Source organism: Pelophylax lessonae (assembly GCF_965119305.1).
Source record: "Pelophylax lessonae genome assembly, chromosome: 10".
NCBI lineage: Eukaryota > Metazoa > Chordata > Amphibia > Anura > Ranidae > Pelophylax > Pelophylax lessonae.
The window spans coordinates 16,560,667-16,586,465 of record NC_138777.1 but is presented as its reverse complement, the minus strand read 5'-3'; the positions used below and the strand labels follow the sequence as shown (position 1 = coordinate 16,586,465).

General features: G+C 44.3%; 1 protein-coding gene across 2 annotated transcripts in view; it reads left to right on the top strand.

Moving 5' to 3' along the window:
* AMPD3 (adenosine monophosphate deaminase 3) overlaps positions 1-25,799 on the top strand; it is a 124,060-nt gene that overhangs the window by 55,728 nt on the left and 42,533 nt on the right. For both annotated transcript variants that reach the window (XM_082270866.1, XM_082270865.1), the window contains 5 exons: positions 4,327-4,543; positions 9,021-9,186; positions 10,912-11,128; positions 19,936-20,065; positions 23,812-24,006. In XM_082270866.1, coding sequence (XP_082126992.1) covers positions 4,327-4,543; positions 9,021-9,186; positions 10,912-11,128; positions 19,936-20,065; positions 23,812-24,006 — 925 coding nt within the window. The remainder of the gene's footprint in view (positions 1-4,326; positions 4,544-9,020; positions 9,187-10,911; positions 11,129-19,935; positions 20,066-23,811; positions 24,007-25,799) is intronic.

Genomic DNA, 25,799 nt, shown 5'->3' with positions numbered 1-25,799 from the left:
TATTTACACCATTCAACTCTGCAGCTGTGCCTGCTCTTAGCCCCGGTGCCCGAAATACATTAGCCACTTGCCGACCGCCTAACGACGATTTACTGCGGCACGCAGCCGCTTACAGGCAAAGTGACGTAGACCTACGTCGCTTGCCAAAGAGCCTGTAGGGGGCGAACGCGCGCCGCCGCCGGCGCGCTCCCGCCCCGCTCGTTCCCTGCCTAGCCAGCGCGTGTGACCGGCGGCTCCGATGGCCGCCGGCCACTCGCGATCTCCCGCAGGAGAGGGAGAAAGACAGACGGCTGTCATTCTCACTGAAGTAGGCACAGAGGCTATGCGATCCTGCTATATAGGATCGTATGTCTCTGTGATAAATTCACTAGCCACGCCCCCTAACAATTAGAAGCACGCCCCTAGGGACACACCTAACCCCTTCATCACCAATAAAGTTAACCCCTTCCCTGCCATTTTTGGTGTCATTTTTACAGTAATCGTGCATATTTATAGCACTGATTACTGTAGTAATGTCACTGGTTCCCCCCAAAAGTGTAAAAAATGTCAGTCAGGGGTCCGATCTGTCCGCCGCAATGTCACAGTCCCGCAAAAAAAAAAAAAAAAAAAAACGCAGATCGCCGCCATTACTAGTTAAAAAAAAAAACAATAAAAATTACATAAATCTTTCCCGTAGTTAGTAAACGCAATAACTTTTGCGCAAACCAATCAAAATACGCGTATTGCGATTTTTTTTTAACCAAAAATATGTAGCAGAAAACAAATTGGCCTAAAATGTTAAAAAAAATTGATTTTTACAATTTCATATAAAAAAATGTGAAAAATATTGTTATTTTTTCAAAATTGTCGCTATCTTTTTGTTGATAGCGCAAAAAAATAAAATCGCACAGGTGATCAAATGCCACCAAAAGAAAGCTCTGTTTATGGGGAAAAAAAGGCCATCAATTTCATTCAGCTACAGCGTCGCATGACCGCGCAATTGTCCGTTAAAGTCACGCAGTGCTGTATCGCAAAATAGGGCCTGGTCTTTGAGCAGCCAAATCCTCCGGGGCTGAAGTGGTTAGAATGACAGTGCTGTGCTATTCAGTGATTCGTTTATGGTAAAGGCACTCCCATTCTCAGCCTGGCTTCTGGCAAGAAGAGGACTATTGGAAATTAAAGCGGAGTTCTGTCCTATTTTGTAACTTTAGTGATTCCTGGAGTGTTCGCTATGCTGATCAACAATTGGGTAGTTTCAATTTTTTTCGGGGGTCCCTTACCTTATTTTCAGGGCATTTTTGATTGTACTTCCTCCTCCCCCCCCCCCCCATCCTCTGCGGCCACGGCCGCTGACGTCACTTCCACCTTTTGCATTGCATCCTGGGAGCTGTTTGTCATCACTCCCAGGAGGCAATGGGCAGTGACGTAGGCGGCCGGCCGCTCCTCTCCTCTATGCCGATCGCATAGTACAGCGCATGCGTGAGATTGCCAGGTGCATTCTGGGTAGCCAGAATGAACTGGAGTCAGTAAGAAGGACGCAGCAGATTACACTGCGGCTTCAGATGCCCACATCCAAGATGGCCGCACTCAGACAGCGTTTTTAAAAGTAAGAATTTGACTAAAATCCAATACTGTGCACCTTGTAAGTATGAGAATAGCGGTTCTGTAAAGGACGATCGATTTAGTATTATAGGGGTATTTTTAGTTAAAAAATGTTTTTGAGGCCGGAAAGAAGGAAAAAGACGTTGAAGTTCTTCTAGCCCTGCTTGGTTCTGCAAGCTATTTTATTAATTGATATTTTATTTCAGTTTTTATTTTAATTTAGTTTATTTTTATTAAGAAATGATGCTCCAGTTGTAACCTGCTTGATACTACAAGCTATTATATTCATTTTATTTATTTATTTATTTTTGTGTTTATTTATTTATTTGGTATTTTGTTTTATTTTGGTTTGTTTTCGTTTTTTTTTTTTTTTTTTTTAATTATTTTATTAACTAAAGATAAGTTGTTCTAGCCTGAAAATATATAGAGAGAAATTCCACGCTAGGATATGTAGGGATAAAAGGGCTGCTGCCTACCTCAAATACCCCAATGGGGGTATAGAAATATGTGAAAAAAAGAGGGAGGTAAGGTAGGGCTGCCTAACAATAAAGTGTCATGTGTGCTAAGAAAATTCCATATGTGCAAAAAAAATGAATAAGGTAACCTAACTCATAAATACGGTGCCTTGCAAAAGTATTCGGCCCCCTTGAACTTTGCGACCTTTTGCCACATTTCAGGCTTCAAACATAAAGATATAAAACTGTAATTTTTTGTGAAGAATCAACAGCAAGTGGGACATAATCATGAAGTGGAACGAAATTTATTGGATATTTCAAACTTTGTTAACAAATAAAAAACTGAAAAATTGGGCGTGCAAAATTATTCAGCCCCTTTGTTTTCAGTGAAGCAAACTCTCTCCAGAAGTTCAGTGAGGATCTCTGAATGATCCAATGTTGACCTAAATGACTAATGATGATAAATAGAATCCACCTGTGTGTAATCAAGTCTCTGTATAAATGTACCTGCACTGTGATAGTCTCAGAGGTCCGTTTAAATCGCAGAGAGCATCATGAAGAACAAGGAACACACCAGGCAGGTCCGAGATACTGTTGTGGAGAAGTTTAAAGCCGGATTTGGATACAAAAAGATTTCCCAAGCTTTAAACATTCCAAGGAGCACTGTGCAAGTGATAATATTGAAATGGAAGGAGTATCAGACCACTGCAAATCTACGAAGACCTGGCCGTCCCTCTAAACTTTCAGCTCATACAAGGAGAAGACTGATCAGAGATGCAGCCAAGAGGCCCATGATCACTCTGGATGAACTGCAGAGATCTACAGCTGAGGTGGGAGACTCTGTCCATAGGACAACAATCAGTCGTATACTGCACAAATCTGGCCTTTATGGAAGAGTGGCAAGAAGAAAGCCATTTCTTAAAGATATCCATAAAAAGTGTAGTTTAAAGTTTGCCACAAGCCACCTGGGAGACACCAAACATGTGGAAGAAGGTGCTCTGGTCAGATGAAACCAAAATCGAACTTTTTGGCAACAATGCAAAACGTTATGTTTGGCGTAAAAGCAACACAGCTCATCACCCTGAACACACCATCCCCACTGTCAAACATGGTGGTGGCAGCATCATGGTTTGGGCCTGATTTTCTTCAGCAGGGACAGGGAAGATGGGTAAAATTGATGGGAAGATGGATGGAGCCAAATACAGGACCATTCTGGAAGAAAACCTGATGGAGTCTGCAAAAGACCTGAAACTGGGACGGAGATTTGTCTTCCAACGAGACAATGATCCAAAACATAAAGCAAAATCTACAATGGAATGGTTCACAAATAAACATATCCAGGTGTTAGAATGGCCAAGTCAAAGTCCAGACCTGAATGCAATCGAGAATCTGTGGAAAGAACTGAAAACTGCTGTTCACAAATACTCTCCATCCAACCTCACTGAGCTCGAGCTGTTTTCCAAGGAGGAATAGGCAAAAATTTCAGTCTCTCGATGTGCAAAACTGATAGAGACATACCCCAAGCGACTTACAGCTGTAATCGCAGCAAAAGGTGGCGCTACAAAGTATTAACTTAAGGGGGCTGAATAATTTTGCACGCCCAATTTTTCAGTTTTTTATTTGTTAACAAAGTTTGAAATATCCAATAAATTTCGTTCCACTTCATGATTGTGTCCCACTTGTTGTTGATTCTTCACAAAAAATGACAGTTTTATATCTTTATGTTTGAAGCCTGAAATGTGGAAAATGTCGCAAAGTTCAAGGGGGCGTATACTTTCGCAAGGCAGTGTATGTATATAAATCCAGGGTCCTGTGTGTTATATTGGAGTTTACAAAAGTAAATGCAAAAGTGCAAATAGGTGCAATAGGTTTAAAATCCTCACTGGTATGCAAAAAATACAATAAATACAATCCCAATGATAAAATGTACATCCAATCACAAAAATATCATAAAATACGGAAATACAGAAACCACAGTAACATTAAAATCAAAAATAAATAATAAAAAGATTTACATTACATAGTCCGGACTGGATTTATATATATTTATGAGTTAGGTTACCAAATTAATTTTGTTGCACATATGATACTTTATTGTTAGGCAGAGCCACCTTACCTCCCTCTTTTTTCCCAAGTTGTTCTAGCCTACTTGGTTTTAAAAGCTACTGAATACATTTTTTTTTTTTACTTTTTATTTTTTTAATTTAGTATTTTATTTTAGTTTTGTTGTGTCTTAGGGATAATTCTACTCTGAATTCTGACTCTTATTGTTTTCTTTTCTGGGATTTAGAAAGAAGAGCTTCAAAATCAGCAGGTCTCAGTCCCTCCACCTCCAGATGCCAGCAGTTGACTGGAAGACTCCTCCCACCATCTCACCCCTCCCATCACCAGTAACTCCCATCCCGCCGGCTCTGCCCAACCTGCAAGGTCCAACACAAGCTGTCCAGGTTCCCAATGAAGTTCTTGACTTCCAGCGAGTGACCATTAGTGGAGATTATTGTGCTGGGGTAAGGAAGGACACTCATCAATGTTCATCTCTAAGGCTTGAAAGCCTAAACAATCTGCATAGCTTCCAACTGTCACTCCTTTGGTGGGACAGGCACTCTTTCAAAAACAAATTCTATTGTTACGCTAAATGGTTACCATATATGTAAAAAAACCCTCTACGAAGCCATTCATATATAGCGGATATGCTTTATTGCATGGAGATCTGGACCAAAGTATACCACATTATCTATGCCATATGGTTACTATATAAAAAACGAACAAAGTCCTATTAATCCGTAAACAAGAAAGTACTGAGAAATATACATTTGATCTTCTAAACCAGGGATCTCTAAACTTTCTAAACAAAGGGCCAGTTTACAGTCCTTCAGACTTTGAGGGGAGCCAACTGTGGCAAATGTGAGTAGAAAATGCCGTGGCATCAATGGGAGTAAGCAATACCTCATCATTGGTATTAGAGGGAGGAATAGTGCCCCATTGTTGGTTCCAGTGTGAGGAATGGTGCCCCATTGTTGGTGTCAATGGGAGGAATGGTGCCTCATTGTTGGTGTAAGTGAGAGGAATAGTGCCCCATTGTTGGTTCCAGTGGGAGGAATGGTGCTCTGTTGTTGGTGCCAGTTAGAATAACGGTGGCCCATCATTGTTGTCAGTGGGAGGAATGGTTCCCCATTGTATGTATCAGTAGGAGGAATGGTTCCCTATTGTTTGTGTCAGTGGGAGGAATAGTGGCCCATTGTTTGTGTCAGTGGGAAGAATGGTGGCCTATTGTTTGTGTCAGTGGGAGGAATGGTGGCCCATTGTTTGTGTCAGTGGGAGGAATGGTGGCCTATTGTTTGTGTCAGTGGGAGGAACAGTGGCCCATTGTTAGTGTCAGTGGGAGGAATGGTGGCCTATTGTTTGTGTCAGTGGGAGGAACAGTGGCCCATTGTTAGTGTCAGTGGGAGGAATGGTTCCCCATTGTTTGTATCAGTAGGAGGAATGGTTCCCCATTGTTTGTATCAGTAGGAGGAATGGTTCCCCATTGTTTGTATCAGTAGGAGGAATGGTTCCCCATTGTTTGTGTCAGTGGGAGGAATAGTGGCCCATTGTTTGTGTCAGTGGGAAGAATGGTGGCCTATTGTTTGTGTCAGTGGGAGGAATGGTGGCCCATTGTTTGTGTCAGTGGGAGAAATGGTGGCCCATTGTTTGTGTCAGTGGGAGGAATGGTGGCCTATTGTTTGTGTCAGTGGGAGGAACAGTGGCCCATTGTTTGTGTCAGTGGGAGGAATGGTGGCCTATTGTTTGTGTCAGTGGGAGGAACAGTGGCCCATTGTTAGTGTCAGTGGGAGGAATGGTGGCCCATTGTTTGTGTCAGTGGGAGGAATGGTGGCCTATTGTTTGTGTCAGTGGGAGGAACAGTGGCCCATTGTTAGTGTCAGTGGGAGGAATGGTGGCCTATTGTTTGTGTCAGTGGGAGGAACAGTGGCCCATTGTTAGTGTCAGTGGGAGGAATGGTTCCCCATTGTTTGTATCAGTAGGAGGAATGGTTCCCCATTGTTTGTATCAGTAGGAGGAATGGTTCCCCATTGTTTGTATCAGTAGGAGGAATGGTTCCCCATTGTTTGTGTCAGTGGGAGGAATAGTGGCCCATTGTTTGTGTCAGTGGGAAGAATGGTGGCCTATTGTTTGTGTCAGTGGGAGGAATGGTGGCCCATTGTTTGTGTCAGTGGGAGAAATGGTGGCCCATTGTTTGTGTCAGTGGGAGGAATGGTGGCCTATTGTTTGTGTCAGTGGGAGGAACAGTGGCCCATTGTTTGTGTCAGTGGGAGGAATGGTGGCCTATTGTTTGTGTCAGTGGGAGGAACAGTGGCCCATTGTTAGTGTCAGTGGGAGGAATGGTGGCCCATTGTTTGTGTCAGTGGGAGGAATGGTGGCCTATTGTTTGTGTCAGTGGGAGGAACAGTGGCCCATTGTTAGTGTCAGTGGGAGGAATGGTGGCCTATTGTTTGTGTCAGTGGGAGGAACAGTGGCCCATTGTTAGTGTCAGTGGGAGGAATGGTTCCCCATTGTTTGTATCAGTAGGAGGAATGGTTCCCCATTGTTTGTATCAGTAGGAGGAATGGTTCCCCATTGTTTGTATCAGTAGGAGGAATGGTTCCCCATTGTTTGTGTCAGTGGGAGGAATAGTGGCCCATTATTTGTGTCAGTGGGAAGAATGGTGGCCTATTGTTTGTGTCAGTGGGAGGAATGGTGGCCCATTGTTTGTGTCAGTGGGAGAAATGGTGGCCCATTGTTTGTGTCAGTGGGAGGAATGGTGGCCTATTGTTTGTGTCAGTGGGAGGAACAGTGGCCCATTGTTTGTGTCAGTGGGAGGAATGGTGGCCTATTGTTTGTGTCAGTGGGAGGAACAGTGGCCCATTGTTAGTGTCAGTGGGAGAAATGGTGGCCCATTGTTTGTGTCAGTGGGAGGAATGGTGGCCTATTGTTTGTGTCAGTGGGAGGAATGGTGGCCCATTGTTTGTGTCAGTGGGAGGAACAGTGGCCCATTGTTAGTGTCAGTGGGAGAAATGGTGGCCCATTGTATGTGTCAGTGGGCGTATTGGTTCCCCATTGTTTGTGTCAGTGGGAGGAATGGTGGCCCATTGTTTGTGTCAGTGGGAGAAACAGTGGCCCATTGTTAGTGTCAGTGGGAGAAATGGTGGCCCATCATTATTGTCAGTGGGAGTATTGGTGTCCCATTTTTTGGTGACAGTGAGAGGAATGGTGGCCAACCATTGTTGTCGAGGGAGGAAAGGTACCCCGTTTTTGGTGTCAAAGGCAAGAATTATGCCCCACTGCTGGTGATTTTAAGGGGGCCGAACTGGGGCCAGTGTGAGTAGAAAATGCCCTGGCGTCAGTGGGAGTAAGCAATACCTCATCATTAGTATTAGTGGGAGGAAAGGTGTCCCATTGTTGGTATCAGGGGAAGCAATAGTGCCCTATTATTAGTGTCAGTGAGAGAAATGATGCCCCATTGTTGTCAGTGGTAGAAATGGTACCCCATGGTGTCATTAAGAGGAATGGTTGCCCATGTTCGGTGTCAGTGAGAGGAATGGTGGCCCATAATTGTTGTCAGGGGGAGGAATGGTGTCTCATTTTTGGTGTCCGTGGCAAAAATTATGCCCCACTGCTGGTGTCAGTGGAATGAATGGTGCCTTGTATAAAAAAAAAAACAGTGTCCCAAGGGCCAGATAAAAGCAAACAAGGGTCCGCTTCTGGTCCCCCAGGCCGCAGTTTGGAGACCACTGCTCTAAGGCTCGGTTCACACTACGTCGCTCCGACTTAGAGGGAGACCTGTGAAGTCGCGTGCACCGCAACTTCGGCACGACTTGCACGGACTTCATAAAATGAATGTCAATGCAAGTCGCTTCCAGGTCGCCCCGAAGTAGTACAGGACCCTTTTTCTAAGTCGGAGCGACTTGTGTAGCTCCTATTAGAACGGCTCCTGTACCGCACAATGGGAGCGTGACGGACAGCGACTTGTCAGGCTGACAAGTCGGACTAGCGTGAATGCGGTCTTAACCATCTGTTTACTGCTGCTAAGCAAACAAAAGCCACATTTTTAGGAAAAAAACTTAGACTGTCTGAAGTAAAAGCCAGACTATCACAAACCACGGTCTTCGAAAAATTGACGCCCAAACTTGCTGATAAAATGACCCTATAAAAACATTTAGGGAACTTTGGGTGCTATATTCCCCCCCCCCCCCCAGAGCTTTGATAGGGGCCTTCTGATGCTCTAAACCAGCAACCAGGTAGTTGAACATTTTCTCTTTCTCATCCATGGTAACCTACCCCTCCCCCCTCTATCTCTGTCCCCATCCTCCGACATATTGACTTACCGCTTTTGCCTATATTTCTACTACATCGCTTCAAGTGACCCTATACAAATTATGGATACTATGGGCACTATGTTTCACCCCCAAGAACTTTGATAGGTGCCTCTAAACCTGTCTTGGCGACCATTTTTCTCTATTTTTTCCCCCCTGGCCTTGTTCACCTACCCATCCCTCCCCTTCCTTACCTTCTCATCCTCCTAGCACGGTGTAACAGCAGGAAGAGAGACTAAATACCCTCCCAGCAGACAGCACCAGGTGGAGCTGATTACTATGATCTCCTACCTGCCGGGAGATACCCACTGGTGGACCCTCAAACTATACATTTCCCATCTAGGAAGCACAGTGCCACCAGCAGGTGATCTAGGTCCTGGCACATCCCATTAGACAACAATGGGGACTGCCGATATGGGAGATGCATGCAACACCTGTGCATCCCCAAGCAGGAAAAACATGAACGAGGCTTAATGCTGCCGAAAAAAGTTTTGGCGGCTATATTCTTATGCGAGGGTTTCCGTACCAGAAATAACAGCACCATTTTGCAGAAAGGGGAAAATTACAATTTGAAATTAAAGCATTCCAAGGGCGCTTGAACTTTTTTTCAAATTGCATCGAATCCTTTTCACAGGTGACCGTTGATGATTACGAGCAAGCTGCGATCAAGCTCGCCAAAGCCCTGCTCATACGAGAAAAATACTGCCGGCTGGCATATCATCGGTTCCCCAGGACCACCACTCAGTATTTGTGTACAGCAACCAATGAAATCTGGAAAGAGGAAGACGAGGTGTACCCAGGTAGAGACTTTGTTCCATATCTATAGTGTATGATGCAGGTAAGGAAGCCATAATGTCCTGAAGACCAGCTTTTTGGCACTTTTTGTGCAGCATTCAGGGCCCCTCCAGACACTAATCTGTGTTTTCTTTTTTCCATGTTAGAGCAATGATCTCTAGCATTCACGTAATATGTTTTCAGGTCTGACTGTCTCCTAACTACTTCAATACCGGGCACTTCCACCCCCTTCCTGCCCAGGCCAATTTTCAGCTTTCAGCGCTGTCTCACTTTGAATGGCAATTGCGCGATCATGCAACACTGTACCCATATGAAATTTATATCATTTTTTTCACACAAATAGTGCTTTCTTTTGGCGGAATTTAATCACCGCTGGGTTTTTTATTTTTTACAAAAAAAAAAGAGAAAATTGTGAAAAAATAGTTTTTCTTATTTTCTGTGAGTAAATTTTGAAAATAAATAATTTTTCTCATTTACTGATGTGCGCTGATGAGGCTGCACTGATGGGCACTGATAGGCTGCACTGATGGGCACTGATGAGGTGGCACTTATGGGCACTGGTGAGGTAGCACTTATGGGCACCGATTAGGTGGCACTGATGAGGAGGTACTAATATTCCGCAACTGATGGGCACTATTAGGTGGTACTGATAGGCCGCAATGATGAGCACTGATAGGTGGCACTGATGGACACTGAAAGGTGGCACTGATGGGCACTGACAGGTGGCACTGATGGGCACTGAGAGGCGGCACTGACGGGCGGCACTGATGGGCACTGACGGACGCACTGATGAGCACTGATGGGCAGCACCATCAGTGCCCACAATCAGTGCCCATAGTGCTGCCAGTTAGTGCCCATCAGTGCCTAGATGAGCAGACGGGGAGGGGGGGGATCAGAAGCAGGCAGAACAGGGAGGGGGATTGGTGTCAGAGCAGCAATTACAGGAACGATGCCCTGTGTCTGTGTCTCTTCCTGCGGCAGCTGAAAGCTAGCAAGAGGGGGAGAAACTGGCTTTCAGCTGCTGTTGCAGAAAGCCGTACAGGGCTTCCTTCTGTAATTGCCCCTCTGTCCGACCGCATTGATTCCCCGTGCTGTTGGGGCCCCCCTGTGTGCCCGGGCCCCCTACAGGAGGACTGGTGGTCCCCCCTATCAGCGGCCCTGTTGCTGTTGGGGAGGGAGGCAGATAATTGAGCTTTTTGCTTTGCACAGGTACACTTTAATAGAGCTTGTCCTGTTGCCTAGAGATTACCAGCTGCTGGCTGCAAGTGGTAAATACAAATTTATATGTAATATTTCATTTTTATCTGATTTAAAGAGAAAAGAAATGTATTTTATATTGAACATAATATATATACAATGCCCTATACATCCTCTTTAAGTCAACTTTCATCCAGCTGTGATGTAGATCGCTAACTATGGTGGTCCTAAGTAAAACAAAGTGTAGCACTACACACTCCCCCCACCAAAGACCCTTTGGTCCTCCAAAGGTAGGAGAGTCCTGAACCTGGTACATGCTTTATAAATACACACGGAGAGAAACAGGTTAATGTGACTACAAACAGATGACTAACATTTTCATGAACCCGAGCTTAAACTCAAACAGCTCATTTCATAACACAAAGTCGACAGAGGAACCTCCCACCAATTGTCATAGAAAGGGAAGTACCAGTCAGCATCGTGCTGCATGTTAATCTTAATCTCTATTGTTACATTTTGCTTATTTTTTGCAGAGTTCAACCCTCCCCCTGTGGAAGAGGACATATACAGCCTAGAGAAAGTCCCACCAAATCTTAACTACGAAGTGAGAATGAATGGCGGAATCCTCTACATATACGACAACAAAAAGAAGGCTGAAGCTAATGATCCCCGCAGTCTGCCATACCCCGACCTGGAGACCTACACGTTGGACCTCAGCCACGTCTTGACGCTCATCGCCGATGGTCCCACGTAAGTTGTGTTAAAGCTAAGAAAGTCTCCTGTTCTCTTTGTATTTCTTCCTTTATGTGAAATCCATGGTGTTCCTGCCAGTCCCGCTGCTTTCCTATTAAAAACTGACCACACTAAGCAGGAAAGCACAGTGGGGTCAGTTCTCTAGTTCAGTGTGCTCTCCTCCAATGATCAGACTTGTCCTGACATGCCCCCGCTGCACAACCATTCAGTGGGAAGCTCAGTGTGCTGCTGATTCTCCTCCCCCAGCTCTTATGCAGCTGAGAATAGAGGGGATGTGATCCCTTATAAAAAAAGGGAAAAAAAGGTATTTATAATTTTTTCTATATATCTATACAAAAATGTTTTGCCTTTCATTTCTTTTTTTTTTTTACTTTTTTTTTTTTTTTTTGCCTAAACCCAGGAGCCTGCAGTCAGTATATCTGGTCTCCCGCAGTACACAGAACATGTAAATTCAATTATTTTAGTAAATACAAACTGCTAAATACCTTTTCTCATCAGCAGTCTATAGCAGTCTTGTGACTTCCATCAGTGTCTGGTTAAAGCTTGTTGGAGGAGTTTTCATTTTCCTCTGACTGTCCTATGAGGCTGCAGGACCCCTGGACCCTCTGTCCGGACAGTGCTGATTGGCCCTGTGCTGATCACATGCACCCTCCCAAAAGAAAAAAAAACTCTTTAGCAATACGCACCAAACTAAGCATGTGCAGAGTCCCCCCTAGGCTCTGTTCTATAAGGAGATGGTTAGGGGACAGTGGAAGAAGGGGAGGATCAGCGAAGACAGGATCAAACAGCCTTTTTACACAATGCACAGGATTAACCCCTTAGGTTCCACGGTGAGTATAACCAGCATGCTTTACTGCATATACGGTGCATCCGGAAAGTATTCACATCGCTTCACTTTTTCCACATTTTATGTTACAGCCTTATTCCAAAATGGATTAATATCATTATTTTCCTCAAAATTCTACAAACAATACCCCACAATGACAACGTGAAAGAAGTTTGTTAAAAATCTTTGCAAATTTATTAAAAATAAAGAATTAAATAAATCCCATATACATAAGTATCACACCCCAGAAACAATGGACCCCCGCAACAAAATACCTCCCCAACAACAATAAATAAACACAGCAACAACAGATCCATACCAGCAACAGTAGTTCTCCCAGCAGACTTTATTAATAGACCCTCTAGCCACCAGCAACAATGGACCCCATCCTCCAAAGTAGATCACTCCAGCAACAATTGACCCCTTTCCAGCAACAATAGCCCTCCTCAGCAACAATCCCCCCCCCCCATGGCAATAGGTCCCTTAGCAGCCAGCAACAACAGACCCTCCAGCAACAATTGACACCCCCCCCATAACAGTAGATCTCCCCCACAATGGCAATAGGTCCCTCAGCAGCCAGCAACAACAGACCCTCCAGTAACAATTGACCCCCCACAACAGTAGATCTCCCCCACAATGGCAATAGGTCCCTCAGCAGCCAGCAACAACAGACCCTCCAGCAACAATTGACCCCCCCCCCACAACAGTAGATCTCCACCACAATGGCAATAGGTCCCCCAGCAGCCAGCAACAACAGATCCTCCAGCAACAATTTACCCCCCCCCCCCCACAACAGTAGATCTCCGCCCAATGGCAATAGGTCCCTCAGCAGCCAGCAACAACAGACCCTCTAGCAACAATTGACCCCCCCCCCACAACAGTAGATCTCCACCACAATGGCAATAGGTCCCTCAGCAGCCAGCAACAACAGACCCTCCAGCAACAATTGACACCCCCCCCCCACAACAGTAGATCTCCCCCACAATGGCAATAGGTCCCTCAGCGGCCAGCAACAACAGACCCTCCAGTAACAATTGACCCCCCCCACAACAGTAGATCTCCCCCACAAAATCTCCCCCCAAAATAGTAGATCTCCGCCCAATGGCAATAGGTCCCTCGGCAGCCAGCAACAACAGACCTTCCAGCAACAATTGACCCCCCCCCACAACAGTAGACCCCCCCCCCAATAAGAATAGGACTCCCAACAGCAAGCAACAACAGACCCTCCACACCCCTTGCCATTGCCATTACATACATTCAGTGCTGGGAGGTACCGAAAATGCATTCCCCCACAATCCCGCTGACAAAAATGCCCTGCTTATGATAGTATTGGAGATTCCTGGTGAATAGAAAGTGATTGAAATAGAGTGAAAATATTGAGCCTGGGAGGAGAAGACAAGCAACATATACAAGGGTGCAGGCTTGTTGGGTTGTTTACAAGCGTTTACTGCACAGCTTAGGGAGAGAAGGCCAAGCAGTAGCTTATAAACTTCTTGGAATAAACACAGCAGGACAGATTTGGCAGACCTTGTCTCTTGAGTGGAAGTGTAGCCAGAATGCTCAGGTTTCCTAATTTGTGTCTGACTTACGGGCCTCCATTACAGGGGTATGAGTGCCGCATGCCTCTGACTGGTTCGCTTTTTCACAAATATACCATCCAAATATTTGGTCAACCTGACCCCAGAATAATAATGCAAAAAAAAAGCCGTAAAAATGTGAATTTCTGGTCTGTAGTACCTACGCGCTTTTTTTCTTTTTTGGGGGAAAAAGAAAACCTTTTTTGGTTTGTCAAATTTACTGTGACCCCTTTAAATTTATAGGCAAGTCACATGGCAAGACATGAGAAAACATACCTCTGGATCAACTGGTGATTTCGGGTTCTGAAGATGAGGATTTTTTTGTTTTGAATCTTATTTGTGTTTATACAGCTAGGGATCATTGTGTGTTGTTGGAGTTTTTTATGACAGGTCTCCTTTCTATGTTCGGGTTATACATTATTGCTCCTGCCTGTTAAGCTTTCGGCAAAGGTGGTAACTTTTTACTGTAGTTCCATGGATTCCGCTTGCCCAAGCTAGCCATGATCCATACTACAGTACCGAAGACTCTCCTTGCCCAAGCTAGCCATGATCCATACTACAGTACCGAAGACTCTCCTTGCCCAAGCTAGCCATGATCCATACTACAGTACCGAAGACTCTCCTTGCCCAAGCTAGCCATGATCCATACTACAGAACCAAAGACTCTCCTTGCCCAAGCTAGCCATGATCCATACTACAGTACCAAAGACTTTCCTTGCCCAATCTAACCATGATCCATACTACAGTACCGAAGACTCTCCTTGCCCGAGCTAGACATGATCCACACTACAGTTCCATAGACTCACCTTGCCCAATCTAGCCATGATTCATATACAGTACCAAAGACTCTCCTTTCCCAAGCTAGCCATGACCCATACTACAGTACCGAAGACTCTCGTTGCCCAAGCTAGCCATGATCCATACTACAGTACCAAAGACTCTCCTTGCCCAAGCTAGCCATGATCCACACTACAGTACCAAATACTCTCCTTGCCCAAGCTAGCCATGATCCATAATACAGTTCCATAGACTCCCCTTGCCCAATCTAGCCATGATATATACTACAGTACCAAAGACTCTCCTTGCCCAAGCTAGCCATAATCCATACTACAGTTGTATGGTCTCTCCTTGCCCAAGCTAGCCATGATCCATACTACAGTTCTATGGTCTCTCCTTGCCCAAGCTAGCCATGATCCATGCTACAGTTGTATGGCCTCTCCTTGCCCAAGCTAGCCATGATCCATACTGCAGTTTCATAGAATCTCCTTGACCAAGCTAGCAATGATTCATACTACAGTTCCATAGACTCTTCCTGCCCAATCTAGCCATGATCCATACTACAGTACCATAGACTCTCCTTACCCAAGCTAGCCATAATCCATACAACAGTTTTATGGTCTCTCTTTGCCCAAGCTAGCCATGATTCATACTACAGTTCTATGGTCTCTCCTTGCCCAAGCTAGCCATGATCCATACTACAATTGTATGGTTTCCCCTTGCCCAAGCTAGCCATGATCCATGGTATAGTTTTATGGTTTCTCCTTGCCCAAGGTAGCCATGATCCATACTACAGTTCTATGGACTTTTCTTGCCCAAGCTAGCCATGATCCACACTACAGTACCAAAGACTCTTCTTGCCCAAGCTAGCCATGATTCATGGTATAGTTTTATGGTCTCTCCTTGCCCAAGGTAGCCATGATACATACTACAGTTCAATGAACTTTTCTTGCCCAAGCTAGCCATGACCCATACTACAGTTCCATAGACTCTCCTTGCCCAAGCTAGTCTTGATCAATACTACAGTTCCATAGACTCTCCTTGCCCAATCTAGCCATGATCCATACTACAGTTTTATGGTCTCTCCTTGCTCAAGCTAGCCATGATCCATATTACAGTTTTATGATCTTTCCTTGCCCAGGTTAGCCATGATCCATACTACAGTGCCAACTACAGCAGTTTCCTGTGAGTCCAGGGTGGTGGAGCCTTGGCACCCTGGGCTCACAGGAAGGAAGGCTGGGTTTACTTTAACCCGTAGAACTGAATTTAATTAGTATGTGTGTGGTGAGAAGAAGACCACATCAGATATAAGGAAAGTTTAGCAACTGAAAGCTGTGGGAGTTTTTTTGTTTTATTTTTTGTTTTTGGGTTTTGTTTTTTGCCCACGCTTGGGCTTTGTCTGAATAAATCCAGGTCAGTTGGTTTTTTCCTTCTAGCTGGGGTCCAAAATAAGACTTAATCTAACTACTGTTCTTTGCACTCTTTCTGATCCCAGAATAACCCATATTTCCATATATCCTAAAATAGAAACAGCCCTATAACTTCCTAATTCATCTTTAAAGACGGCACTTGTTTTGTTTTGTTTTGTGTGTTTTTCATCACATCTATATATAATTATCCAGACTTTTTTTTCGCACATTAAATGGAACTCATTAAATCAGTCTCTGTTCCTGAAGGGGAACAGTAATAGTGTTATTGCATCCATGCTCTAGGCCAGTTTGGCCAAATAATCTGCCAGAATGTTTTAGTAAGGAAACTGCCCCACATGGATTCCTAGCCACATGAAGAACACTCCTTTTATTCTTGGTGGACACCAACCAAGTCCTTAGCGTTGGAAGATTACCATACCAAACCAATTATCATCAATGTTCCCATGATGATATAGGAAAACACCACGATGAATGATTTTCTAATCCGAGTTCTTAGCTGACAGCGATTTTAACTTGCATAATAACAGGCAAAGAGGAGAATGTCCCAACAAGTTTCTTACAAAGATTTTTTTTTGTATAGGAGGAGAATGGCTGGCTCTTGGCAAGGCAGTTGGCTGGGAGCCTGGAACCCTTGATCCTCCCCCTGGCTCATTATTATTACAGGCTGAGCAACTTTATTTACTTATCAGGGATCCAGCCTCAGCTGCTTTTGTAGTCTTCGCAGTCGTAAAAGTTTAACTAACTGGTTTGTCTGGTTCAGTCTGGAACAAAATGGAGGAATGTCATATGACTTCATTTTCTTCTGCAATCCCTGACCCTCGTAACGAAACAATCATGACCTCACAGCATATTATCAGGGATGGAAACTAAGCAGCAAAGAAACATGTGGGGACTCTAGGTAACAGTATATTTTGTAAAGCTAAACTGTTAAATTATACAGTGCCTTGAAAAAGTATTCATACCCCTTGAAATTTTCCACGTTTTTTTATGTTACAACCAAAAATGTAAATGTATTTTATTGGGATTTTATGTGATAGACCGACACAAAGTGGCACATAATTGTGAGGTGGAAGGAAAGTGATCAATGGTTTTAAAATTTTTTTACAAATAAAATGTGAAAAGTGTGGCGTGCATTTGTATTTAGCCCCTGGAGTCAATACTTTGTACAACTACCTTTCACTGCAATTACAACTGCAAGTCTTTTTGGGGATGTCTCTACCAGCTTTGCACATCTAGAGAAGGACATTTGTGCCCATTCTTCTTTGCAAAATAGCCCAAGCTCTGTCAGATTGGATGGAAAGCATCTGTAAGCAGCAATTTTCAAGTCTTGCCACAGATTCTTAGTTGGATTTAGGTCTGGACTTTGACTGGGCCATTCTAACACATGAATATGCTTTGATCTAAACCAGGCATGTCCAACCTGCGGCCCGGAACCGCAGGCAATGTGGCCCACTGCCAGCTGACAATTTTTTTTTTGCTGGGGAGGAATGAAGGAAGGGTTGGGGGCACGGCCACAGCAGCTTCCAACTAACGGTAGGCAGAGGCTGCCTCGGAGGGGGGGGGGGAGGCGAGCATGCACAGTGTTTCTGACTCCTACCACCATGACCACTTCAAATCACTGAAGTGTTCATGGTGGTTAGAGTCTTCCTTTATTATCTCTCAGAAGAAGTAAACCTCTGTATACTGATTGCATTTCATCTGATCATCCTCTAGTTGTGTTAAATTAGTGCAGGGGGCGTGGCGGCGCGGGAAGGGCGCGGCAGCATTTTTTTACTTATATACCTTAACTACTGTATATATTTTATATGCGGCCCGAGAAAATTTCTCTACACTCAATGTGGCCCAGAGAAGCCAAAGGTTGGACACCTATGATCTAAACCATTCCATTGTAGCTCTGGCTGTATGTTTCGGGTCATTGTCCTGCTGGAAGGTAAACCTCCACCTCAGTCTCAAGTCTTTTGCAGACTCTAACAGGTTTTCTTCTAAGATTGTCCTGTATTTGGCTCCATCCATCTTCCCATCAACTCTGACCAGCTTCCCTGCCCTGCAGAAGAAAAGCATCCCCACAAGATGATGCTGCCACCACCATGTTTCACAGTAGGGATGACGTGTTCAGGGTGATGCGCAGTGTTAGTTTTCCGTCTCACATAGCGTTTTGCTTTTAGGCCAAAAAGTTAAATTTTGGTCTCATCTGACCAGAGCACCTTCTTCCACATGTTTGCTGTGTCCCCCACATGGCTTCTCGCAAACTGCAAATGGCACTTCTAAGGCTCCATTCACATCTCGGGCATTTTTCAGGTGTTTTTTCAGGTGTTTTTCAGGCCTTTTTTGCATGTGTTTGGAGGCAGGCATTGACATCTATCAAAAATGCCTGTAATCTGCCAAAAAGAAGCTCATGTACTTTTTTGAGTTTCAGGGGTTTTGCTTCAGGGGACAAAACGCTCATATGTGAACAGGGGCCATTGAAATGAATAGGATTTTGCTTGTTGGGCGTTTTGAGACTTCAGGGATGAGCGTTTTATGAGCTGAAAATGCTCAGGTGTGAACAGGGCCTTATGGCTTTCTTTCAACAATGACTTTCTTCTTGCCACACTTCCATAAAGGCCAGATTTGTGGAGTACATAACCAATAGTTGGCCTGTGAAAAGATTCTCCCACCTGAGCTGTGGATCTCTGCAGCTTCTCCTGTCAGTTTAAGTCGGCGGCCATATCTTGGTAGATTTGCAGTTGTGCCATACTCTTTCCATTTTCGGATGGTGGATTGAATGGTGCTCCGTGAGATGTTCAAACCTTGGGATATTTTTTTTTTACCTAACCCTGCTTTAAACTTCTCCACAACTTTATCCCTGACCTGTCTGGTGTGTTCCTTGGCCTTCATGAAGCTGTTTGTTCACAAAGGTTCTCTAACAAACCTCTGAGGGCTTCACAGAACAGCTGTATTTATACTAAGATTAAATTACACACAGGTGGACTCTATTTACTAATTAGATGACTTTTGAAGGCAATTGGTTCCACTGGATTTTAGTTAGGGGTATCAGAGTAAAAGGGGCTGAATACAAATGCACGCCACATTTTTCAGATATTTATTTGTAAAAAAATTTTGAAAACCATTTATTATTAAACCTCATAAATAGCGCCTCAGTGCTGTAGTGTGGATCATGGCTAGCTTGGGTAAGGAGAGTCTACGGAACTGTAGTGTGGATCATGGCTAGCTTGGGCAAGGAGAGTCTACGGAACTGTAGTGTGGATCATGGCTAGCTTGGGCAAGGAGAGTCTACGGAACTGTAGTGTGGATCATGGCTAGCTTGGGCAAGGAGAGTCTACGGAACTGTAGTGTGGATCATGGCTAGCTTGGGCAAGTAGAGTCTTTGGAACTGTAGTGTGGATCATGGCTAGCTTGGGCAAGGAGAGTCTACGGAAATGTAGTGTGGATCATGGCTAGCTTGGGCAAGGAGAGTCTTTGGAACTGTAGTATGGATCATGGCTAGCTTGGGCAAGGAGAGTCTACGGAACTGTAGTGTGGATCATGGCTAGCTTGGGCAAGTAGAGTCTTTGGAACTGTAGTGTGGATCATGGCTAGCTTGGGCAAGGAGAGTCTATGGAACTGTAGTGTGGATCATGGCTAGCTTGGGCAAGGAGAGTCTATGGAACTGTAGTGTGGATCATGGCTAGCTTGGGCAAGGAGAGTCTACGGAACTGTAGTGTGGATCATGCCTAGCTTGGGCAAGGAGAGTCTATGGAACTGTAGTATGGATCATGGCTAGCTTGGGCAAGGAGAGTCTACGGAACTGTAGTGTGGATTATGGCTAGCTTGGACAAGGAGAGTCTACGGAACTGTAGTATGGATCATGGCTAGCTTGGGCAAGGAGAGTCTATGGAACTGTAGTGTGGATCATGGCTAGCTTGGGCAAGCGAAAACCATTTATTATTTTCCTTCTAATTCACAATTATGTGTCACTTTGTATCGGTCTATCACATAAAATCCCAATAAATACATTTACATTTTTGGTTGTAACATGACAAAATGTGGAAAATTCCAAGGTATATGAATACTTTTTTAAGGCACTGTATGAGGTGCTTCAAACCAGCTCTGGTTGTTGTAATAACTTTATTCTGATAACTTGGTCCAATCCAAGTCAATACTGTACATAAATGCTTTTTTATGTGATGTTTAACGAAATTGTCTCCCCCACAGAAAAACCTACTGTCACCGAAGGTTGAACTTCCTGGGCTCCAAGTTTAAACTCCATGAGATGTTGAACGAAATGTCAGAACTGAAGGAGCTGAAAAGTGTGCCCCATCGTGATTTTTATAACGTCAGGAAGGTTTGTACCCTGTGTAGGGGCTTAACTAAATTCCTTGGGTCCAAGCTGGTGTCTTTTAAGGGGTCACTTTAAGCAAATTAATTATTTAATCCTCATAAATAGGGATGATCCAATGGTTCGGGTCGACCATCAGTTCGACCCGAACATTGGCTGTTCGAGGTTCGGCCGAATTTAGAACTTTTTGCCCAAAAAGTTCGGAATTCGGCAACCAGAACCGACCAAAATGCAATGGGACAGGAAATGGGCTTTAAAAGCCCGTGATTGGACCAGAACCATTAGCAAAAGCAAATTGAGGGGGCAGGAGAATGCTAGGAATGTGATTGGAGTGACTAGGGGGTCCCTAGACCAATCATTAGTGAATACGCCCCCCAGTATATGAGATAGCCCCGGCAAATTCCTAGCATTGTAATACTGGGACATGGAAGAGAATGGAAGCAGTTCTGTTAAATTGGCTTCAAAAGTCTCATTTAGCATTTATTAGTGTGAGGAAAGGGATATCTAGTGTAGTTAGGGTGCTCCTTTACACTTTAGTTAGATGCAAAAATTTAGTTTCTTTAGGGAAAGTGTTAAGTGCCAGGGTGACCGTAATGTAGTGTAGGGTGAACTGACAGTGACTGCTATGGCAGGGTGACCAAACCCTTCCATAGCAGGGTGACCGCTATAGAGAAAAGCTAGTTTCTCTGAAGTCTCTTTCGCTGCAGGAATATGGCTTCGCTCCCGTCAGCATTCTTTATGCTGCAGGCGTTGCTAGTGCTTTTTTGAGAACATGTTTGGAGTCAGGCATGACATCTGAACATGTCTATAGGGGGTATATATACACACCCATGTCTGTATATATACACCTGCACATATATAGGTGTTAAAGGAGCAGAACACTATACTTTTGCTAATGAAATCATTTGCGCTAATATGGTTACGCTCCCAACACCTATATATGTGTAAGTGTAATATTCATATCAGTGTGTGTGTATATATATATATATACCCCTATACAGAAATTCAGATGTTTTGCCTGCCTCCAAAGAACCCAAAAAAATGCCAGCGCCAAAAAAAAAATGCCCAGGTTTGTTCTTGCAGGCATTTTTTGGGCATTTTTTTGGGTTCTTTGGAGGCAGGCAAAACATCTGAACTTCTGTATAGGGGGGGGGGGGGGGGGTATATATATACACACACACTGATATGTATATTACACTTACACATATAGGTGTGTTAGGAGCCTAGCCATATTAGTGCAAATTATTTCATTAGCAAAAGTATAGTGTTGTGCTACTTTCACACCTATATATGTGTAGGTGTGTATATATACCCCTATACAGAAGTTCAGATGTCATGCCTGCCTCCAAAGAACCCAAAAAATGCCTGCAAGAACAAACCTGTGCATTTTTTTTTGGCGCTGGCATTTTTTTGGGTTCTTTGGAGGCAGGCAAAACATCTGAACTTCTGTATAGGGGTATATAAAAACACACACTTATATGTATATATACTCATACACATATATAGGTGTTAAAGGAGCAGAACACTATACTTTTGCTAATGAAATCATTTGCACTAATATGGTTATGCTCCCAACACCTATATATATGTGCAAGTGTAAAAATACATGCAAGTATGTGTGTATATATACCACTATACACAAGTTCAGATGTTTTGCCTGCCTCCAAAAACCCCCAAAAAATGCCTGCAACAACACACCTTGGCGTTTTTTTTTTTTTTTTTTGACGTTAGCGTTTTTTTGGGCATTTTTTTGGGTTCTTTGAAGGCAGGCAAAATATCTGAACTTCTGTATAGGGGTATATATATACACACACACTGATATGTATTTTACATTTACACATATATAGGTGTGTTAGGAGCCTAGCCATATTAGTTAAAATTATTTAATTAGCAAAAGTATAGTGTTCTGCTCCTTTCACACCTATATATGTGCAGGTGTATATATACATACATGGGTGTGTATATATACCCCTATAGACATGTTCAGATGTCATGCCTGACTCCAAACATGTCCTCAAAAAAACACTATTAACGCCTGCAGCAAAAAACAATGCAGACGGGAGCGGAGCCATATTGGTGCTCTGAAAGTGACAAAATACAAACAATCTCTTTTTTTCTGGTTCTGGACATGCTACAGAGCTGAAACTTCACAGGTACACTTTTTAGACCCCCAGATACTAAATCCAAAGTCAAAAAATCTCTCTTTTTTTTTTTTTAATTTTTTCAATAATTGGCTCTCTATCAAAAATGACAATTTTTAAGAACTTTTTTTGTGTGATTAATAGTCCCTGGGGCATGACCCAGAACCCTAGACACTTTTTATGGGCATATATTGGGTTTTAGGGCTTTAAAATGGTGTTTTTTGATTACCGAAGTTCGGGTCCCATTGTTTTCAATGGGGTTCTGAAATCCAGGCCGAACTTTCGGGTAGTTCGGATGTTCTGGCCGAACCGAACTTTTCAAAAGTTCGATCATCCCTACTCATAAATAGCGCCTAGTGCATGAAGAAGTGTATGCTGCAAGAAGAGTTGCTGTAGATAAGCAGATGGGTGTTGCGATGGAGGACCATTGTTTGGTTACGTAGAAAGTTCCCGACTATGGATCTAGTTCTTCAAATCTTGGTTAGAACTAAAGCTGTCTAAAAATATTAGATGGGGCTAGCTATACATGGATGACCTAGATGTTGGGTAGCTGCAGTGGCAGTAAACATACAAAGGACCAGGATGCAGTAACAGATGTATTGAAGAACTTGCAAAACAGTACAACAGCCCGGCAAGGGTGCTCACCCGACCGGGAACCCAGAGTTTATGTGGTGGAGAGTCAGTGGTAGTAGGCCCGTACTGAGGACAGCAAATGCCAAGGGGGTGGAATGCAGCCTGGCCGGTCCAACCCAGAAGGGAGCTTGCTGACGTGTAGACAAAGGCCCTGGGCTTTCCCTACTCCTCCAGAACCTCTGATTGCTGTCCCTGGCAGATGAGTATGCTCTCCCTACACTAGCCGCTTTGCAAATGTGCATCAAAACCTGGGAGCAGGGACTTAAAAAGTCTCTGCATGACCCAGGATGGCCACCAGCGTCACCAAAATACAGCTTAGCCAACCGGAACACTGCTTCAGTGAATCGAGGGAACTATAGAGAAACTAAGTTTCCCTTGACTTCCGCTCCAGCTGCAGTACTGCTCTCGATGAGCACCACCTACAGTGGAGAAAAAAGACTGCAGGGGCATAGACTCTAAATTACCTCTTCATACAAAAGATCTTCATTCACACATTTATGTTTGCAATGGATAGACTTGTGTGTTTGCACCTTTGGAGGAGGAAGGGGGGGGGGGGTGATAGATAGCTACAGATATGTTGCTGATGAAACAATAGTTATTACTTGAATGTCATTCTGATAGACCTTTCCCCATGTTGGCTTGGTCCTGGAACAGCCAAGTCATGAAAGAGCCTTCAAACATACAAATGTTACCTAATCCAAACATAAATGGCAAATAGTCTCCTCTAAATATATACTGTACATACTATATATATATATATATATATATATATATATATATATATATATATATATATATTTATAGTAGCCACCTTCAATGTTTTCAATGGACTGTAAGTAGTCGCCTTCAATGTTCTTCAATGTACGGTATGTAGTCACCTTCAATGTTCTTCAATGTACGGTATGTAGTCACCTTCAATGTTCTTCAATGTACGGTATGTAGTCGCCTTCAATGACCCCCTAGTTTTGTCTAACACAGGTGGACACTCATATCCATGCTGCAGCCTGTATGAACCAGAAGCATCTCCTGCGCTTCATCAAACACACATATCGCACAGAACCTGAGCGTGTAGTGGCTGAAAAGGATGGGAAGAAGATGACCCTAAAGGAGCTATTTGAAAGCCTTCACATGGACCCATATGACCTCACGGTTGACTCTCTGGATGTGCATGCGGTAAGACATATTTTTTTTACTCCCTTATAGGCAAGGCAACAGTCATAAAAGAGCAAGTCATGTGACCCTAACTGCATGTAGTCTAAAGTTCTTGTGGTCTAGTCCTGAATTATGGGAAAGTCATGTCCCAATTAGGAGTTGTATTTATAGAGGCGTCTGTTTCTTTTCCTTCTAAAGTTAACATTCTCCTTACTGACAGTTTCCTGTGAACAGTGTATTGGCGGTTTGAAGTTCCGCTCCGGCTCTCGTGTTATAGCTTATGTTGTCTGGAAGTTGTACACGGTCACAATTTATGGTCTATAGATACCTTTAGATGAAGCTAAATGCTAAACCTGCCAACCCTAGAACTGCATTTGACAGCATAACCTGGTCTTTTACAGGATCAGTAAACCAAACATAGAGGATGATTTTTGTCATAGTCTTTTTTTTTTAGATCTATATATATGCTAATGTGATTGGCTTAAAGTGAGCCTGACCTGGCCTATAAAGTACATACTGTAGGGTAACTACAGTGCTGAGTCTGTATCTCACTGGAGTCTACTGGGTAATAGGCCCAGGCTCTACACAGGGCCTTAACTTCTCCAGCCAAGATTAATCCCACTCCTTCAAAATTAACAAGTTCCTCCACCCAGGGCCGGTGCTAGACTATTTTACGCCCTAGGCAAAACCAGCTACTTGCGCCCCCCCCCCCCCCAAAAAAAAGAAGAAAAAAGGGAAATGGTTAAAAACTCCTCTGTGTCATACCCAGTGACCCTGATCTGATGCTTCCTCCATGTTATGCTCTCATACCTAGTGACCCCCATATTTCTCCATGTCACACCCGGGGATACTGATGTCCCTCCGTGTCACACCCAGGGACCCTGATGTTTTTCCATGTCACACCCTGGTACCCCAATGTCATGCTGTCATATCCACTGACCCCAATGTTCCTCCATGTCACACCCAGGGACCCCGTGTTCATCCATGTCATGCTGTCATACCCAGTGACCCCAATGTTCCTCTATGTCAGACCCTGATGTTCCTCCATGTCACACCTGGGGACCCTGATGTTCCTCCATGTCACACCTGGGGACCCTAATGTTTCTATGTGTCACATCTGGGGACCCCATTCCCCCATGGCACACCCAGGGACCCCAATTCCTCATGGCTCACCTGGTGACCCCCGAACCCCTGTTACACCCGGTGACCCCTATCCTGCATGAAACAACCTGGTGACTCCAATTCCCCATGGCACACCTGATGACCCCGATTCCCTTTCATACCAGGGATGCTCCATGTAACACCCAGGGACCCTGATCCCCTGTTCTGGGCACACTCACTGGGCGGTATGAAGAGAGTGGCCCGCTCTCTGCCCTCCTTTACCGTGATCCTGCTGATTCCTTCTCCCAGGAAACTCCTCTCCTGGACCACAGTGCTCACCACAGTTCCAACTGGCTCCTGGTGGAGGGAAAAGCAGCAGTCAGAGAGCTCCACACTTATTTCATCGCCAACCTCCTCAGACCCTTCCGGTGCCTCGTTGCTTCCGCTCCAGTAAAGGTTCCGCCCTCCAGTGCCGAGCTCTGGCTCAGGTTCAGCTCTCCTCAGCTCCCTGCTTAATACCGACCCAGGGAAATAAACGGCTGCTGCCCATCAGCTCAGTGCAGAGAGTCACTTCCTGCCCGGGGTTAAGGCCGCTCAGCTCCAGCCGAAGAGGATCATCATTCAGGCAGCACGCTGGTGGACTCACTTCCTGCCTCTTTGGGCCCCCTAACAGTGGTGGAAAGCCAAGGCCTGGTAGTTCCGCACTGCCCAAG